Genomic DNA, 20,733 nt, shown 5'->3' on the forward strand with positions numbered 1-20,733 from the left:
AGAGATAGGTCCAAATTCAAACACCCCATGTTTTGGACATATTTATGATTATAGTTTATATTTCCTCATACAAAAAGAAGAGAATTCAATTTTCACTTTGATAATTTCTGAACACAAATAGAAATGCAAAAAAAAGAACAAGTTGTGGTTTTTGAGGTTTCTTTGTTAAATAAAATGTGATGACTGACAGCACCTGGACAGATTTTTTCTACACACTCTAATCACTGCTGCCACGCTGCTGCATTTTCAAGATTAAGCAGCACACCCTGAGATCAGTGGCTTCTGCTTGTTGGTATAATATCAACAACAGCAATCCATCATCACAAATCAGAACACAAATACACAAAATGAATACATCTTACAAATCTATTTATTTAAAAAACATCATATTTCATCATACTCATTGCGATAAAATGACAAAGTAAAAGGACACTGGGAAATTCTTGCAGTGACATGTTCAGTGATGTGTATCAATGCTACGCGCTGTGTGTGTGTGTGTGTGTGTGTGTGTGTGTGTGTGTGTGTGTGTGTGTGTGTGTGTAGTGTTAAGAGCATTTGGCACGGAGCCCTATTATTCACCTGTGTGACTGTATGGGTGTTAATGATAGTGGTAAAACCCATTTTGAATACTGCAACAGCTCTGACACAGAGAGGCACGCACACAAACCTGTGGAGTGGGTTTATGGAGACGTATTGGGAGTTTCTGAAGTAACTGTCACCATCAATCAAGCCAAAACAGACCCATTTCATCAATATTTCTCAAAGTGGGTTTTCAGCTTTACCCCTTTAATGTCCCTAACTGAAGGAACATATCACTGTTGCTTTAATTGTTGCAGGATGGCAACATGTTGTACAGGTTTGTCTTGGGTGTTTCCTATGGCTGATGGTGTTGCTGAATTTGTGAAACTATGAAATAAACCGTTTGAGTATCATCAATCTGAAATCTTTATGGATTTGGGCATTGTGTTCTGATTGGATAATAGTTCAAGTTCTGCACTGGCTGCCTGGCCAGGCCGAATTTGAGGCAGTTTTGTGCAGAAAGTCAGAGCTGAGTGGGCGACAGATGCATTGCATGAATATGTAACATCCCACAGGAAACACCCCTATTTTAATCTTAACTTTGGGTGTTTTAGCTCTGAGGGTGAAAAATATGTCCCTAATACAGCTCTTCACACGAGCCGTGGCCTGACTACAGCCGGATACCTTTTTAAAAACTATTTAAAAACATCAGACAAAGCCCTATCCAAGCCAAGTCAGTGGAGGAGGAAACACAGCCTGGCGCATTTTATTATAAACCTAACAGGTCTGTTGGGATCCTGCTGGGTTTGGACAGAAACATCCTCACTTTGTGTTGCTGGAACTGTGAGTGTGCGTTCACACAGCAAGTCAACATGATACAACAATTCATTGGTTTGCTATAAAAACACCAAATAGACTTAACGGATGTCAGTTGGGAACAGCTTTCTTTCATAATCAGCTGGTAATGTTTTTGTTCTACAGATATTTTTGTTTTTTGTAGTTTTCAGTTTTGGCTGTTAGGTGCATGGTAAAACTTTTCACTGAAAGAGTCGAGATGAAAACAACTCATTTGGAAAAGGGCCATATCTAGTGTTGCAGTTCAAATCTCTGAAACCAACGTACTGAAAGTTTTCTGGCTAGTTAGCGACAGTTAAGGAACAGTCGGACACTTTTTGAGTAGAGCTTGTTTGCCAGCGATAGTTCTGGGGCGTTTTTTTAGCTTTAAACGGGAAACCGCTCACCAGGCTAAACCAAAAGTGATAATTGGATCTACCAAAAATGTTAACTGCCCCTTAAACTCATTGAAATCATGTGGTCTGTAAAATAGTTCAACATTTTAGGAAATAAGCTTATTTGCTTCCTTTTTGAGAGATAGTTGGATAAGAAGATTTAGAACATGGTTAGCTTAGCTTAGCATAAAGACTGAATAACAGAAAAATAGCTAAAATTCATAAAAATGACTACCAGCACTTCTAACACATTTTTTATGTTGTTTTAATCCGTATACAAACTGCAATCTTGTTGTACGTGCTAGAACTTTTTCTTAAAGGGCAGTTTATCCGTCTGCCCAGGCAAGAAATAGTTACAGCCTTTCATTTCCCACCAAACCAAAATTCTATGGTTTCAAAATTATTATTCTTCTATTAAAAACAACCTACAATGTGTTAATTAGTGAGCTTTAGCGGTGCTGGTGGGTGTTTTTATTCACTTTGGACCGAGCCAGTCTAGCGGTCTCCCTTGCTTCCAGTCTTTATGCTAAGCTAGGCTAACCACATCATGACTCTAGCTCTGTACTTAAATGCACTGAGATGAGATTGATAAAGATCTTCCCATCTTGGAAAGAAAGCGAATACATGCACTTTCCAAAAATGTTTCACTATTCCTTTAAAAAGCAAAACTAAAACTGAGAATCATGCATGATTGTTCAAAAATATGGAAGTCGCAGAGTTTCTTGCACCAGAGCACACACAAAGTCATGTTGCTCACTGTGTGAACAAATGCGAGTCTAGATTATTGACAGCTAAAGGTGTAAATATCTGGATGTATGAGACTCTGACGTCATGAAAAATGGAACCCAAGAAAAGGCTTGTGTTGCTCCTGAATGACATCAGTCTGTCCTTATAAAACAGCACATGCAACTCTGTCTCACATACTGTAGGCACAGCACTCGCACTAACACACACGAGACTCTGGTAAAACAACAGCAGGATACATTTCTGAATATCTAGAAAAGAAGAGTGCTTGCTGTCACCACTTTCAGTGGCAGTTCAAGTGTTGATCTGGCGATATGAACCGAGCACACCTCTGTTAGTTCAAATATTGGCACCACGTACAGTATATCTCACACACAAACACACTAACTGCATATCTCATTGTAAAGCTTAAAAATGTCTTAATTTTTTCAAAAAACTAGAGTTGAGAATAAAAGTAAATAGTCCTTTTGTTAAGGTAGGAATACTCTGGGATGGTAGTTGTAGTGCAATACCTCTGGTGTGGAAAGCACGCGGAGCACCACTTTTGTTTTCTAGGACCTCTGCTGCCCGTATGAATGGGACTTTGTCTCAGGCTGCCTAAACCGCCAGTCTCTGCACAAACAAAACAACTTTATTGACTTAACGGGGATATGTCGAGGCGCAGACGCACAACGAAAATGCCACTTCCGTCTCTCCGAGCCCAACCGCCCCTTGAATTTCCCGTGTTTCCTCAAAAAGGAAAATCCAACGGGGTACGCTGGTGTGCCGTTGCTCGGAGAGACTCGATTACTATCAGGAACACAGACTGGTTGTTCTTTGCAGGGAGCCTTGGCATCAGAAGAAAAAAATTAAAAGTAGTCCATTTGTTATCCTTAGTGGTTCCAGAGGCAGCAGATCCGTTTAGTGGTCCTTTATTCCCAAGTGGCAGTGATGTCTCAGAAGCAACCTGTTCCACAAAAATTTAACGCTTGAGTTTCTTGTAGTGCTATGGTCTTAACGGGGAGAGAAGATATCTGTGTAAAAATCACTGGAAGCTCCGCAGATATTAATGGATCTCTGTAGAAAATCAAGTCTTGTTGGTGCTTTCCCCTGCTCCTCCACTGCAGAGCTGAAGAAACCCCGAGCACCCCCTAAAGAACTGCGATTGACGAGTCAGCCTTCTGTTTCCAAAGCGATGTGTCATTTTACTCCCAACGTCCTTCGCATGGAAACAACTGGGTGTCCCAGAAATCGTCTATGGGCGTGTGTCTGTTGTGTGTGTGGTGTTTCCTGTGAGCGCTGCAGTGTGTGGGTGCGGGGGAAAGTGTTTGTCAGTCCATCTCCAGGTCCATGAGTTTGTTGCGCGAGCGTGGAGTGTGTGTGGTGTTGCGGCAGCAGCAGTGGGCGCAAACCAGACCTAGGACCAGAGAGAAGAGGCCCACACCTGGAGACACACAAAAAGGTTAAAAATGGAGGACACACCATATTACCAACACTACTACTACACCTATTACTAATGCTCCTACTAATCTTACTCATACATACCATTTCTCCCAATACTACTACTGGCAGAAGAGCGGTTACCATGTTTACAACAGCATCAATTCTTTTAAACATGTTTTTACTACTTCTACTGGTATTACTACAAGCCTGTCCACCGCAGGAACTTTACCCAAGAACTTTTTTTTTAGATACTCAGGAACCTTACCTAGCCAGGGTCTAAATTTAGATCCTGGCCCCAAAAAGTCCCTGATCAGAGGGCAGTAACTTTCTGATGGCTCAGTAACTATAGGGGTGAAGTTTGCAGGGCTGAACGTTTGTGAATGCAGCAAAATAAAACCTTTTGGCAACTTCATTCACTCAATAAAAGTGGTACTAGAATCAATATTAAAGGCTATTACAACTACCAGTACTACTACTACTACTACTACTACTACTACTACTACTACATCAACTAGAGATGTCTCTAAATTAAGACTTTCCTTATGAATAGCAACTAAGGATGTCCCCAGCCTTTTTACAAGATCAGTATCAGGGCCAATTATGGCATATTTTATTGGTTGGTATTGGCTATATTAAGCCTGAACAAATTCAGATTCTTGTCTTATTTAAATCCACTGTGCACGGACAATGCCAGCTATCAGATATGTGTCCTAAAATAAGCATGAGCTCAGCACTGGCAGCTAGTCAAGCACCAAGAGAGTTACCCCTCGTCTGTCAGTCAGCAGTCTCAGAGAAGATGTCCGCACAGCGAGCGTCACTTATATAATTTTGCTGCTGCTCTTGGCTAGAAACTCGGTTTAAACTTCAATATTTTGATCATCTAGACATCTACCTCAACATTTCAGTAAAAAGCTTACAAAAATAGGCCATAATAGTTTGTCATAATAGTAGTCTATGGCAACAGCAACAAACGTAGATGTAGATGGGTTACAACGTTCAGTTGTGCTATTGTTTACGAAATGTCTACACAATACACACAATATCAGTATATTCAACATGGAACAATATATTGAACATCCCTTATTAAAGTTTTTTTTCTATGTGAAATAGAAATAATGAATAGCAATATCTAAAATTATTATTAATGATTAAACAGAGGCTTAAGCCAACACCTGAACATACAACATACACATTACATGCATGGTGGTTACGTTACCTATTGAGGCTGCTACTCCGTATAAGAGAGGTAACTTGAGGGAGTCCCATACTGCAGAAGGAGAGACAAAGAGAGCGTTGGTGTTTAATAGGAGCAAATATTGTCAAACAGGGTTTCTGCAGGTTTCAACAAGTTCAATTTAAGACCTTTATGAATGAAACGTAAGACCTATATCGCGACATAAAAGTACAACGAAATGCAGAGCCACAAAAGTACTTGCAAAGTTAATAATAATCTGTAAATATACAGCAAATTAGATTTGGATGAGCGAAAGAAAGAACTACAACACCACAGAATAAAAAAAATAAATAAATAAAAAAAAAAACTTTCAGTGAGCATTAGATGTAGCGTTACATGGATGTAGGGAAATTAAGACCTGTTTAAAATAATTTAAGACCTAGAACACAATACTTCAGTGAATTTAAGACTTTTTAAGGCTTAGAATTTGGATTTTGAAATGTTAGACCCTTATAAGACCCCGCGGGCACCCTGGTCAAAACTGACAACATATTCAGTAGGATTAAAGCAGACATTAGTTTTAAAATGAAGCGGTTATCCCACCAGCAAATCGGACTGTAAGGAAGACTCGAGATGAAGGCAGCTCTTTGGCTTGAGTCCAGGCTCCTGTTGAGGCCGACAGGTACCAGGGAGTGGCGACACAGTGATACTCGCCACTGTCACTGGGAACCACAGAGCACATGCAAACACATAGTAAGCCTGCAGCGGAGATTGTTACAATGATGATATAAAATGGTTTATGAAGAACAAAGCATGTTTGCCAATGACCTATAACAACACTCACCTGTCCTGAGTGCCATGAATGTTCAACATGTAGGTGTGCGTGTCTTTGCGCTCTATTGAAATGTCACTGGAGGAGTTGCGAGTGTCTTTCGTCACAACGCCGAAGCGGTCGACGCTGGCCACCAGGGTCGTCTTCTCTCCACCGCGCAGCCTGGTGAAAAACCAACGCACCTCGTACGCCAGGTCATCTGAGAGAGACAGACAGGGAGAACTTTAAGTAAAGCTGTTATAGGTTTGTAAAAAAAACAACAACAAAAAAAAAAACTGCAGTGTTTGCTCAATGATTATTTGCCAAAAAAAAGCTCCAGCCATCTTTTCAAACCAAAAGTCTTTTTATATTTCTATACATGTAGAAGTAATAAATAACTCTTTAGAGGTTACAAGCACTTTCAGTTCCAATACGTGCAGAGTTGTCAATCAATCGTAAGCACCGCCTCTTTGCGTCAATGCACCAATCACAGCTGGGTGATGGATGGACTTTGACATCTTTCCACATTTTCAGCTGCCCAGTGCCTTTAGTTACATTATTTGTTACAAACTACAAAAGGCAGCTTGAAGATGGCCAAAAGATATGCCTGTGGAAAGTGCAACAGTGTGGTTTTCATCCATCCAAACAAATATATTCAAAAAACGAGTCCGCTCAAAACAAGTCAGCTGGTTAGCGGTAGTCGGCTAGAAATGAAAAAACTGCTTTTGTCTAACTCTGTGTGAAATCAGGGACGTAATATATAAAAAATTACATAGACTTTTGAGTAGTAAATCTGCAACTGTTATCACTGTAAACTGCACGTGTGTTATACATATAGTATATCATATAGTTCAAAGTTAGGAGTGCATTAAGACAATCAGCTCGACATTAGTATCATCACCAAGGACACCTGCGTCAATTAAAAAAGGGATATTAAAGACACATTTTCCCTTTTAAAAGGTCCTATGACGTGCTGCTTTTGGATGCTTTTATATAGGCCTTAGTGGTCCCCTAATACTGTATCTGAAGTCTCTTTTATATCGGCCTTAGCGGTCCCCTAATACTGTATCTGAAGTCTCTTTTATATCGGCCTTAGTGGTCCCCTAATACTGTATCTGAAGTCTCTTTTATATAGACCTTAGTGGTCCCCTAATACTGTATCTGAAGTCTCTTTTATATAGACCTTAGTGGTCCCCTAATACTGTATCTGAAGTCTCTTTTTATATAGACCTTAGTGGTCCCCTAATACTGTATCTGAAGTCTCTTTTATATAGACCTTAGTGGTCCCCTAATACTGTATCTGAAGTCTCTTTTATATCGGCCTTAGTGGTCCCCTAATACTGTATCTGAAGTCTCTTTTATATAGACCTTAGTGGTCCCCTAATACTGTATCTGAAGTCTCTTTTATATAGACCTTAGTGGTCCCCTAATACTGTATCTGAAGTCTCTTTTATATAGGCCTTAGTGGTCCCCTAATACTGTATCTGAAGTCTCTTTTATATAGGCCTTAGTGGTCCCCTAATACTGTATCTGAAGTCTCTTTTATATCGGCCTTAGTGGTCCCCTAATACTGTATCTGAAGTCTATTTCCCAAAATTCAGCCTTGGTGCAGAATTACAGCCTCTAGAGCCTGTCCCACAATGAGCTTTCGGTTTACATCTATCACCATTTCTAGCCACTGGGGGACCATAGGCAGGCTAGGGGAACTCATATTAATGTTTACCTCATAAAGTGACATTTTCATCCCATGGGACTTTTAAAGTCCCATGACAAGGTATCATCACTTCCTTAATGTAATATATGTCATGTCAGTAAGGGGGTCAACCTTCAGTGTAAACCACTGGGTTGTTTGTTATGGAGAAGTTTTATGGAGGCAGTTTTATTTGACAGAACGGGTAGAAAGGCACGACTGTTGAAAGAGTTGTGATAACTTCATCGGTTGAACTTTTCAGTTGCTCCCACTTGTGCAGGATTACATCATCACTGAGGAGGCACAGATTTTCCTGGAAGTGCAAGTGCCCATTTCGTCGAGTCCATTAGTAACCATCTTAAGCTAACATTTACTTAAGTAAGAGCCTGCCTGCAATTAGTAATGGTAAACTACTTAATGTATCATTTAGAGGACTTAAAACACCTTACACAGAATGAGTTCTGTTGCATTATGACGTTTTCACATGTGATGTGACCACAAGTATTAACAGAGAAGAGTTACTGTACTTATTACAATAGGGAAAATGAGGGAGGGAGTGTTATTTTTGGATGTACAATGCAGCCCCAATTTTACTATGATTACTACAGAGAATATGACGATAACCAAAAAACCGGAGAGCGACTCCGTTATCACCACATTTAAAACACACACCAACTGCTGTTCCTTCTAGTGCGAAAAAGATAATAAAAAGGTAGAGCAGAAAAGATAAGAAAACAGAGACAAGAGAGAATTTGTGAAACTAGATGTAATCTATGGAAAGGGGGCGAGCGAGCTAATTACTTCCAAGAGCAAGACGTAGAGAGAGAGAGGGAGGGAGGGAGGGAGGGAGATGGACAGAAAAGCACAAACTAGTCATTAGTCTGTCAGGGAAGAGAGGGACCATCAGTACTGTACCACCCACCCACACACACACACACCCCCACACACACAAAAAATAAAAGCCCCATTCAGCCTGAGTCATCCTCTGTCATTTACCAGACAAATAGAGGATACAGATGAAAAAGAACATTTGCAAACAACAACATGGAGAAAAAAAAAACAGACAAATGATAATGAAAAACAACTATGGCAAAAAATAAAAGATTCAAGAATGAGAGCAGGAGAAATGAGGAGAAAGAAAGAAGAGAATATAATGAAGAGAAAGAGTGAGGAGAGGAGCGAACTCACCCACAGCAGAGTAATGAATCACATCTCAATTTCTCTCTCTCCCCTAATGGTTTTAATATTCAAGTGCTACATCATTAAAAATCAGTAGTAGTACCAGCAGCAGCAGTAATAACACTTGCCTTGGTTTAAGTTTAGTGTCCTGTGGTCTTTATATTGATCATTATCTGAAAACTTTGCCACTAAAGTCCAGACTCTAGAGCGACATATCTTGGTGCCTGTCGGCCCAGTTTTCATTACGTTTTGCTGTAGATATTCACGGCCTCAAGAGGATTATTTTGGTGACCTCGGACTCTTCCTCGAACAAAACTTCCCCACATATCTTTGAACGTTTAAACCCCCCTTGACTAGTTAGCACACACATTTTTTATTTCTAGTGCATAATTTCATCAGTAGACCTACAGTGCACAGATAAGTATGTCCACTTAGTAAATCAAATATATTTCTATTTATAAGTTATTGTAACTGCTGCATGATTTATTGTAAATGCTACATTGTTGCATAGAATTGTAGTTAAATTGTACCCATTTATTACTGAATATTATTCACATTTCAGCAACAGGGCAATTCAAAGTGCTTTACATAAAAACGATTAAAATACAAGAATAAAAGTTACAGTGCAGTATAAGAAATTAAACATTAAAGAGCAGTTAAAAACAGTTAAAAATATAAAAGCAGATAAAGTACGAGATTTTATGGTGCTTGTATGGGACAATGTATAAGCCGTTGCTCTGTACACGTAATCTTTATATGCTTATATAGATTTTCATACAGACTCCGACAAGTAGATGCATATTAAGACATAATCGTGCATTAGTGTTAGTGTTTAAAACAGACTTAAAAATTTAGACAGAAATAACTCCAATATTTCAGATTTTTAAAAAGTTAAAGGAAATAATTAAGTTCTCAAAACGTAAAGTACCTCGGCTCCTTATCTCCACTAGAAATCGTAAAAAGCTTCCCTCCGCACTGTTAAATCGGACTAAATTGACGGTGACGACGATGGTGGTGATGAAGATGCATTAGGACAGTGTGGAGAGGGGGCACCATTTTATTTATTTATTTTTTTGCACAAAGTAAAGTAGCCGAGCGCTCCATCCAACCAGAGAGGAGGAAACAGGAGATGACACCGAGTGAGGGGGGTGAATGGGGCAACTGACCACACACACACACACACACACACACACACACACACACACACTTTGTAGGGTGTGACAGCATAACGATGTTCAAATTGCAGGTCAATACAGTTATTCCAGTTGAGTAATATTAGCTGTAACATATACAGTGTTCTGACACAATAGGACAGGAAGGGAACTTCAGGATATGACTATAAAAGGTTGACACACAATGGCTCACACAACTAATGAGTAAAGTTCTGACACAGAGAGAGGGTTGATTTGCCCATTAACATCCTGGAAAAAGCCCACATGGTTCCTCACTGCAACATGAACGCTGTGAAGCACTATAGGGAACCCAGTTTGTCACGAACTAACGCCTAGAACTGCAATCGTTTAATCGACTGACAGAAAATTAATCGGCAACTACTTTGATAGTCAACTCCAACTGCACTGCTGAATACACACGTGACATGCTTCACTCTCCGTGTCATTTACCAAACACACCCCATCAATTTGGTGGTCTACAGTATTTAAGCTGCACAATTTCCCCATCTCCGCTCGTCAACGCTGCTGCTGCCCTGCACCTGTATCGCTGCCTGCTCTTTCAGCCCCACCACCACCCCAGCATCCACCTGCAGGCTCCAGGAAGCTACTTCATCAGAACTCCCCAATATCTCATGTAAACCCAATCTGCGGGGAGTGATGAGGTCGGAGTCTGGCCGCCAAACAACACATGTTCTACTGTTATAATAAACATTTCAAACTTGAGTTGTCTGACTGAAATCATTTGAAGTCAATTTTGAAGCAAAATTGCCAAACATTTGATGGTTCTAGCTTTTGAGAAACAGCTACTTTTTCCTTCTCTTACATCACAGTAAATTAGCTTTGGACTGTTGGCCGGACAAAAAAAAGACAAGACGCTTAGATGATAATGGAAATACTGTCCCATACTTTTGCTCTAGGTAATAATACATCACATTAAGCAAGTATAGATGTCATTTCATTGTGTCTTTATGGCAAAATGAAGTTCATGGTGATTGTGGATTATGATAAAGACAGGTGAAATTTTACCTGGTGCCATCCTCGCTGCTGCAGAAAGACGTCTAGAACTCTTGATTTTCACTAAGCATTTTTAGCTTCAAACATTGACACCATCTAGGGTTAAAAAGAAGCATTTCAAGCAATTTTCTTGGCAGACATATTGTCCACATATGAGGCTTGCCTCAACGTAAGCCTACACTCCATTGAGACCCTCTGCATGGGCAGGTTGAAGGCTTTTCTGACAGCAAGGACCCATCCAACAAACCGGACCCATCTGTCAGTCAGGACTCCCATCGGTACATGCTTCAGTAAAAGAAAAACAGGCCGAGTTCATGTGCAAGATGAAGGATGGGTATGATAAGAATGATGATCTCTAGGGATGTGGACTCAATGTGACCTGATGTGAGGATCATGTCCTGAACTCAGTTGTGAGTGATGGACGAGATGGATTACAACAGGAAAAGTTCAAAGGAAGGAACATAGTGAAAGACATACTGTTAACATCATGTCCACCTAAGTCAGTGTTTCTCAACGGGGCGGTACCGCCCCCCAGGGGGCATTCAGAAGATAATGGGGGGGCGCTGGAAGCAATATTTTGGAAAGGGGGGGCGTTTGTCTGAAAGCTAGTTTAAACCAAAGATTCACAATAACAATACATGTTTACAATTTAAACTACTAAAAAACAGTGGTCTGCAACATTAAAACCTGCCAGTTCACGGCACTGCAACTGGACGAGACGGTGTATCATTACTCTTCTTCTCTTCTGTGCTTCTGTCAGCTTTGTTTGGCGCAGCTCCGTACTTTTGGGTGAGTGAAACGGGACATCAGAGCATCATCTTAAATGAGCTCCGTACTTGCGTTCAGATTTTTCAAAAAGCAAATCGCTGCCGGGTGGTGCGACGTCCTGTTGTTTTCTTTAACCCCCCAATGTAGCACAAGTAGACTGTATATTTCACAGTAACAGTTTTTACGTCAGATCGTTTATAGAACGCAGTTTCCTACTGCACCTGATGGCAGCTTCACTTCGCTTGTGTTTGGTGTTTTAAAGACTTTCTTGTGGAAGCGATAGAGGCAGTGATGTAACTGTTTACTGTACGGGATTCTCACACCTCCACAAAACGCAGCGCGATGTGGGGTTGCGCAAACCTATACTCTTCTAAGCATCAACAAAGGGCTCTCACTAACTTTCAAAGGTTGTAAACTTATTTCCATTCGGAGGTAAATCCTTCTGCTTTTACCCCTTGATAAGTGCCAGCTTGTTTTCCGTTGGAACAACTCCATTATAGATTTAGATTTTAATGAAAAATAGATTTGAATGTTAAATTGCTAGCTGTTTCTGATTGGCTACTGTTAGGGTTTGTAATACCTAATGAAAGTTTGAATGTTACATATATGTTATCCTAGCAGTGTCGTGTTCCAAGATCTCAGCAATTCTAATTATCATAACTGATAACATAAATAAATAACTGCAATAAACCAAAAGTTATCCTTAAAATGGACTCATTTTATTTTCTGCATTGTTGGTGAAGTTGTACTTTCATTTCAATAGGATGTTTTGTGTTGACAGGATGTATGAAAACTATTTTAATCCCTTACATAATGAATATGACTATATTCTTATATAATGGCATCATTTTAAAACTGCCTTGCTGACAGTCAAAAGATATGCGTGTTTCTCTGATACCACCAGGTTAGTGTCTGACATCACCCCGTTAATGATCAAAGACGCATTTTGCATAATTCTGCAGGACTGACGCATGAACTCTGGTTGCTCGTTTCAGAGACGACACCCATCTTCGAGGAACGGAGCTATAATTAGAAAGCCTCCGCTTTCTCACAGTTAGCCTCCATCCTTTACTTTCTTTGTTCTTGACGGCAGAGAGGACGGAGAATGAGGAGAGGGAAGGAGGGAGGGAAATGGGATTTGAAAATACTTAGTGACTGAGGAGCTTATTTTGTTTATCACATAGGCATAAATCAACAGCAAGAGGCCCTCAGCAATGTGGACACATCTCAAGCTTTGGAGAGCACGTAGTATCACCAGACCCCCCCATGGGAGGTGCAAAAGGAGTATTTGATCCCCCACCAGCAGGCTGACGCACAGCCTCTTGCCCACAGCTGTTCCTCTGCTGAATGCAAACTCTGAATGCCCCCCCCCATACGGACCTTTCCACCCCCCCATATGAACTCGTGAACTCACTGACTCCCATCCAAACAGTCACTTGCTAAGCTACAGTTTACACTGCTATACTGCACAGCTACCCTGTATACACAGAGTGAACAGAAAGGTGTGTTACATAAGCAGATGCAACCACTTCCACAATGTATTTGCATGTAAACAGAATATCAAACATGCACTGAAGTGGGGGGGATCAGAGGCTTGTTGTGTTTTTTGATAAACACAAAATCAAGAAGACCCCTTGTTACATGAAAGTGGGATCATCTGGCCATAACAAGTAATCATTGGTCCACAATATGACACCGAACATCACAACCTAACAGGCCTCAGTACACTTAAAAACTACTTCCGTCACTTCCCGTGCGTACAACTGAGCGCAACACCATGGACGCTTCAGAGGAGACACTATCCGCCGTGTGCGCCGTTATCCCCATTTCCAGGATTCATTGCATCGAGACTGCAAAGACACACAAAAGACTTTGGAGAGAGATTGGTTAGCAGGCCGATTTGCCTCTAATCTGGGGCTTTTGTAGGGGAGCTCCAAAAACTGTCGGCGAGTGGAACATCAGGGCTAAAGTCGCGTGAGGGAAAGGCTCTCCCGTCCATGGTAATCCCAGGTATTTGCAGTGGGGTCACAACCTTGCAATTAGTTGAAAGCAACACTGTTGTCTGCTTTGATGAATCCTGACTAATGACTGAAGGGTCCGTCACTGAACTCACTCACTCAATCAATCAATCAATGAACATTGTTCCATAAAACAGAAAAAAAACACAAAGATTCTCCAAAAAACATATCTCGTCTGGGCTTTATACAACAATCTAATTTTATACTCTTATACCAAGTTTGAAATGGCCATGTTCAATAACAGCAGGAAAAATGAAAGTTTTGGAAGGTGTAATGAGCTGAGCAGCCAGCTGATAGACTAGTTGGTCAGTCAGAACTTCACAGCGATGTTAGCTTCAATACTAGTAGCGCCGTTTTAGGTGGTGAAGCAGCTTCAATAAGCAGGAAGAAGGGAGATCCTGGTGACTGGATGGCTGAGGAGGAACTACAGTCTATCTCTAATAGAATATCTGGCTCCTGTCTGGGCTAATTAAACTAAAATGGCTGTCTGTGGAAATGAAGACAGCCTGATTGGGTTTCTCTGGATTAATCCCTTGAGGAGAGTCCAAAGCATACAACTGACACACACACACACACACACACTTACCACCAGTGCTTCTAATGAATCTGTGTGTTCTCTGCTCCATAAAGCAGGACAGCACTGGTAGAGAGGAATACTAAACACTATAAAAACACTATTTAGCCTCACAGAAACAAAAAGCCACTGGGAAGCAAAGTTCCCTCTTACTCGATGCATGCTTAATAAGACCTCCAGTAAATTAATGCAAATTTGATGTGATATCTGGCATGTTTAACTTGCAGATGCCCTCTGAATATATGACATGAATACATGAGTTAAACTGATGCGGGTCTCATTAGGCCAACATCTATATTTCTAGATTTTAGCAGCTGTAATCCTAAATTTGATAGCTTTCAAAATGAATGTTCTCATTAGCAGTTAGTAGCAAAGATTGCAGTAGACAGTTCAAATGTGTTTCCAGTCTTTCCCAGTGTGCCAAGAATCAGTATAAGTTGGGGAGGAAGAAGTGATTTTTTTTTTTTTTAGCATACGTGAAATTAATGTCTCTACGAATCAAATATATACATACATACATACAACATCACAATTTTTTAACCTGTAACATTTCCTTTCCTATATTGGTTTAAAGTCTCAGTAGCAATTCATTGACACTACTTAATGTATTGATTAAACCTGAATTCTGGTTTTGGCTCAGCTAAAATACACAAGCACAAAACACGAGCATTTGACTAGAAATCTTAAGTCAAATACATTTCAAATCCAAGAAGTCTCCAACGGAAACACAAATATATACATTAGTTAGCATGGAGTAATGTAAACATCTAACTTCCATCTCTTTTGGGGTTATGGATCAGTTTCAGTCTCGTTATAAACTGACTACATTATTCATTTTTCTAACCGTTAATGTATGGATCTCGTCCGATGTACATTTGTGTGTGCCAAAGGCCCACAGGAAGACTAGCCGCTGCATCAGTGGAAGCTAATGTGGAGTCTCAACAACCGATAGTGTCATATTGGCATTTTTGATTGTCTACCAAGCCTTAAAACTCACAAATGTATGACTTAAACCAGCCTTTCTGGATCGTATTCCAACGCGTCAATGTGATTTTGGTGTTAACCAATAAATCAGTATCAAAGTATTCTTTCATATTTCAGGCATTTAGAGCATAGAGAGATTTAGAGATCTTCAACAGTTCAATTATTGTTTGATGGTTTAATTATTATTATTTTATTTTTTAAATATGTCTGAAAATATACATTAATATGAATCCAAAACATTGTTATTAAAGATATTGTCTTTAATGTAGGCTACACTACATTTAAGATGGGCTTAATGGCCTACAGCTAAGGTAGCCATAAGATAGCCATCCACGGATACAGTTAAGCTTTAAGCACATTAAAACATGATGTATAAATATATGAATATGCCCACAATTTTAATTTTAAGAACTTGGTATTGTATGCACCATAAAAAGGTATGTATAAAGACATTAGGCCACCATACATGCTATTGTTGGCCTAGTTTAATGTGCAACTCAATTATATGCAATGTATGTAGTGTGGGGGGGGGGGGGGTGTCCCCCTGCTCCGTCTCTCTTTAAGTTCAGGGGTCCTTGGCTTAAAAAACGTTGAAGACCCCAGATTTAGAGCAAACATAATACAGATTTGTTTTGGACTACTGAAAGAATAGGATTGTTGCATGAGATAAATGAGAGTGCCCTGTGGATTTCCATACGCAATGACAGGTCATCATTCCCAGAATAAAATAGTGACTAGAGGACAAATATTTGAAGGAAAAAAATGGCATTGAAATGGTAGATTTGTAGGTAGTGAAAAAAAGATATCAGGTATCAGACAGCTTAAGTAAAATAAACACTGCTATGTCTATTTTTTTTTTTAAACATTTGGCATGTTGGCACCTATAGCAATCAAAGCCTGTCCTTGTGACACTCACCTTGGGTTTCTCCTGTTGAATGTCATTGACTTCCACTATAAACCAAAACAGAAGAAACCCCTGAGTGCAGTACTACTGTTGTTAAAAAACCTCCGTTAAAAATATGTAGTCGTCCCAGTCTGATCGCACTGAAATCTGCCATTTCTGAGGATTCCTTTAAAGCTGCATTTCTGTTTAACTGGAAGAGCTAATGGGGTGAAAATTATGGCACTGCTCTGCTTTTTAGGACTATCTACTCAACATTTTCAATTTGTGTTTTACCGTCCTTTCTTCTCCTCTCTTCCAGTCCTGCTTTTATGCCCCTCTTCCATCTCCCACTTTATGTTTGGTTAGCCATCATTTGCTCTCGTTTTTCACTACAGTATAGTGAGACAGTGTTTGATGTTTTCAGTCAAGACTCTTCTTTCGCTTCTGCTGAACACCTGATTTTTTGCAGTCATCGAGAGGCCACTGAATACTAGAAAGGATTTTGTTGACGACAAATGAATAAATGACTACTGAATAGCATGAAACCTTTATCTAGATGTTTTTTTTAAATCACGTCTCTGTACTTAGAACTGCGAAATGGTATTTTTCAAACTATGTATCCCCCTACTGTATAACTAAAAAACAAAATTAGATTTGATCATTTTTATAACGTCACTTGGATTCAAGTTAGTGAGAGAATGTTGCTGAAACATAAATGGGTCACCCAGGAAGTTTGTACCAATTGTTCTGACAAAACAGACCAAATCTGCATTTCACTTATTTATAAACTGGGGACACTGGTGGATCCAATTGGAACCATTTAAAAATAACATCATCAATATGATCAGGTGTTATTAGTTCACCAAAAAACGTTAATGGAGTCTTTCTGTCATTCTCTCCCATCCCCTCAGCACTTTATATTCTTAACTGTCCGTCCTCTCTGTCCAACAGCTCTTTCCATTCTATCTTCTCCTCAACCCTCTCTTCAGGAAACTTTGCATGCTGTTCTCGAGCCACTCTTCATCCATTTACTGCCTCCTCTATTCACACTCTTCCACTCTTGCTCACTTTAACAATCTGTTTAGCTCTCTCTACTTTTCCCCTATTCACTCCCGTCTTTTTCTTTCTCTCTCTCTCTCTCTCTCTCTCTCTCCCCATCTCGCCGTCTATTCTTTCTCTACCTCGTTCTGTCTCCCCGGCCGGCTAACGGAGCGCGAGATTGGCTAATTAACGGCTGCCTGTCGGCCCTGCAAAGACAGCTGGGTAATTTGGTGGAGAGTGGAGAGAAGGGAGGGAGGAGAGACTGTGGAGGAAATGAGGAGTAGAGGAGCCAAAAGAGGAGAGAAGGATGTATCATTAAACTTACCACACAGAGTTATTCTTGAATATGGTTCACGTTGCCAGGTGTTTGGCAAATTTACAAAAATCTTGTGTGCATTTTCGACATAATGGGCATTATGCTCCTGATTACAATGCATGTTATTTGCTTCATTTACCGAATGCCATACTCGAGGTGGCAACGCTTGCCTGATAAAAGGATGCTGAGGATGGAGGAAAAAATGATCAAGGTCCATATAACAATGTCAGCCGACGGTAGACTTTCATATTTAGGCTAGTTGGGGGCAGCGAAAAAAGCTGTAAAGAAGATTGACATACTGTATTACTACCTTACAAGGTTAAAGCAACAATGGCAAATGTGTTTGCAAACCGCTTCCCACCCAGCAACATAATTTTTCAGTTGGAGTCCTGTTTCTGTCCACCTGATGAAATAACGTCCAGTATTCACTCTCCTTGTAGTTCTGTTGGTCAACACCAACTCCTGAACAAAATAGCCGGTTCTTTAACTGCCTAATGCTCCACTGTGTTCACCAGCTAGTCACTAACTTCATCAATCTGCTCTTTAATGTTAGCGTACAGTCGGTTTATTGTCTCCCTCTTTGTTGGGACCACCTGAGCCAGGTCATGGAACACGGTATTCAATAAAGCTGACAGTGAAGATATGGGACCGTTATCTTTGTTTTTAGCAACTCACTGCCACTTTTTTGAAGATTTTTTTTTAAAGATGGATACATGTCTTTCATTGACATTATACTACATCCAGAAAAGACAGTCAAAACAACTTTCATTCTGGCTGCCTTTAGGAAGTCTTTTGGGTGACGTCTGTACAACGTCCAGAAAATGTCTTTAACTTTAATTAAAGTCTTTAACACATCATTAATTGACGTCTATACAAATTCCAGAAAAGACGGGAGAAAAACTTAATTCTGGCTCCAAAGAGGACATCTTCTGGATGTCCATAAATCATGTTCTAGGCGACTTTTTGCTCCATTTCATATTATTGTGATCTCTGCTTGAACGTTTTGTTCATTTGATAAGTTCCTTAAACACCACTGTTAACACAGAATCTAAATTAAATCATCTTGATAGACAATAAGACTGCCTTGTTTCCTTAGGCTAAATGTGTCTCTGTGAGTGAACTAGTGAAGTACAAAGCTTGATTTTCTCCCAGGAGGATCAGAGTGGTATGCTGTTATTTAAACAAAAGAATTTCAAAGAAGAAAAAAAAACGGCAATATGTTAAAAAGATCCAAACTGTCACAGTTTCAGTGCTTCGAGAAGAAGGGAAAAATATCTGTGATCTGATGGTGATGTCATCTCACTACCACTGATTTCAAGTTAAGTATGCAGCATCTCAGAAACGCATACCATGACTGCAACACCATGCCAGTCATTCCAGTGGCAATGGTTGCAGCGTGTCCGCATGCAGCAGCACGCTGAGATAATACATCACAGCAAAAAGACAGTGACTCAAACACACCATGCTAAAAGCATAGCTGAAACAGTACAAGATTGTAAAAACTGATCAGGAAATGAACACAAACTTTAACTTGAATGACAACAAAAGACTGCAGTGATCACAAACTGGAGAAGAAAAGAACATCCAGTCCTCACTAAATAAGATGAGATTTTACATTTGTATTCAATTCTGATGTCAATATCGTCGCTGGTGAGAAATCTCCAGACAGGAAGGGATGAAAGGCTACGACTGAAGCCTGAAAGTGAATTGAAAGCCACTGATCATGTCTGAAGCTCTCTCGGGCACACGCACTACATCGGATTACCTACCAGCTGCTGCATGGGGGTACCAATGTGTGAAACTGCTAAGTGCAATTTAAACGTAAACTAAATTAAAAGTGTAAAGCCCAACATGAACGCTCTAGAAGCTAGAATGTTCATTACAACCAACAATAGGCAAGTGTTGGATGGATAGACTGATGATTTAACTGCTCTCAGAGCCTTAATAGGACAAGTAGTCTACGACCATGCTATTGTAGCAGTTCTGTGATGTTGTACGGAGACGGACAGAAAGACCAACCCACTCTATCCCGAGACCTCGCTGCTAGTGGGGCAAATCCTGGCAATACTGTAATTAGTAACACAATGAGAAACTTAGTGTGGCTCTAAAAGAAATAAATGATCATTTAAGTCATATGTAGTTTCTCTAATCTGTAATCTCTACAAAGGTTTCATGTAAAAACACACACACGATGGATGCAAATGTGGACAGTTGGGACACACACACACACACACACACACACACATATTTACCTAAGTCAACAACTTCAAAAATAAAAGGCAGCACAGTAAATATGATCACTAACTGACTGAGCAGTGAGAAATAATGAGGAATATTTTGTGTGAGTGTGTTTCACCGTGCCTATCATAATAACAAGCTCCAACAGGAGAGCGGTTTCCAGCCATCACTAAGGAATGACACACACACACACACACACACACACACACACACACACACACACACACACAGTAGGGTGTGACAGCATAACAATGTTCAAATTATAGGTCAATACAGTTATTTTAGTTGAGTAATATTAGCTGTAACATATACAGTGTTCTAACATGTATTGATGTACAGTGCTGCTCATAAGTATTCACACCCATGCTAAAGTTGACTAAAAAGAGGAATAAAAAAAAAATCATTTTTTGGAAATTGATCTTAATGCCTTAATTTAAAAAATGAAGAAAAAGCCGACCTTTTAAGGACACCAATTTTCTTTGTGAATGAATAATGTATCGTAAATAAATAAATGTTCTTCCTTAAAATACAGGGGCCATAATTATACATACCCCTATGTTAAATTCCCATTGAGGCAAGCAGATTTTTATTTTTAAAGGCCAGTTATTTCATGGATCCAGGATACTATGCATCCTGATAAAGTTCCCTTGGCCTTTGGAATTAAAATAGCCCCCCCACATCATCACATCCCCTTCACCATACCTAGAGATTGGCATGGTTTGATTTCAGTTAGCCTAACAGCTGGTTTGATTTGCATGGATATGGATCTTATCTCAGTTAGCTATTAGACTAGGGCTATGGCCCCTGTATTTTAAGGAAGAACATTTATTTATTTACAATACATTATTCATTCACAAAGAATTGGTGTCCTTAAAAGATTGGATTTTTTTCCAAATTTTTTTAATTAAGGCATTAAGTTCAATTTCCAATGATTTTTTTATTCCTCTTTTTAGTCAA

The 20,733-nt window shown here is 39.8% G+C and overlaps 1 protein-coding gene across 1 annotated transcript in view; it reads right to left on the reverse strand.

Moving 5' to 3' along the window:
- Positions 1-352: 352 nt before the first annotated feature.
- Positions 353-20,733, reverse strand: part of ptgfrnb (prostaglandin F2 receptor inhibitor b) — a gene marked incomplete at its 5' end in the record, with an annotated part of 53,748 nt that continues 33,367 nt past the window's right edge. The window contains 4 exons of the mRNA XM_078244156.1: positions 353-3,915; positions 5,131-5,181; positions 5,692-5,810; positions 5,933-6,119. Coding sequence (XP_078100282.1) covers positions 3,803-3,915; positions 5,131-5,181; positions 5,692-5,810; positions 5,933-6,119 — 470 coding nt within the window. The remainder of the gene's footprint in view (positions 3,916-5,130; positions 5,182-5,691; positions 5,811-5,932; positions 6,120-20,733) is intronic.

Source organism: Sander vitreus, chromosome 24, assembly GCF_031162955.1.
Source record: "Sander vitreus isolate 19-12246 chromosome 24, sanVit1, whole genome shotgun sequence".
Classification (NCBI taxonomy): Eukaryota; Metazoa; Chordata; class Actinopteri; order Perciformes; family Percidae; genus Sander; species Sander vitreus.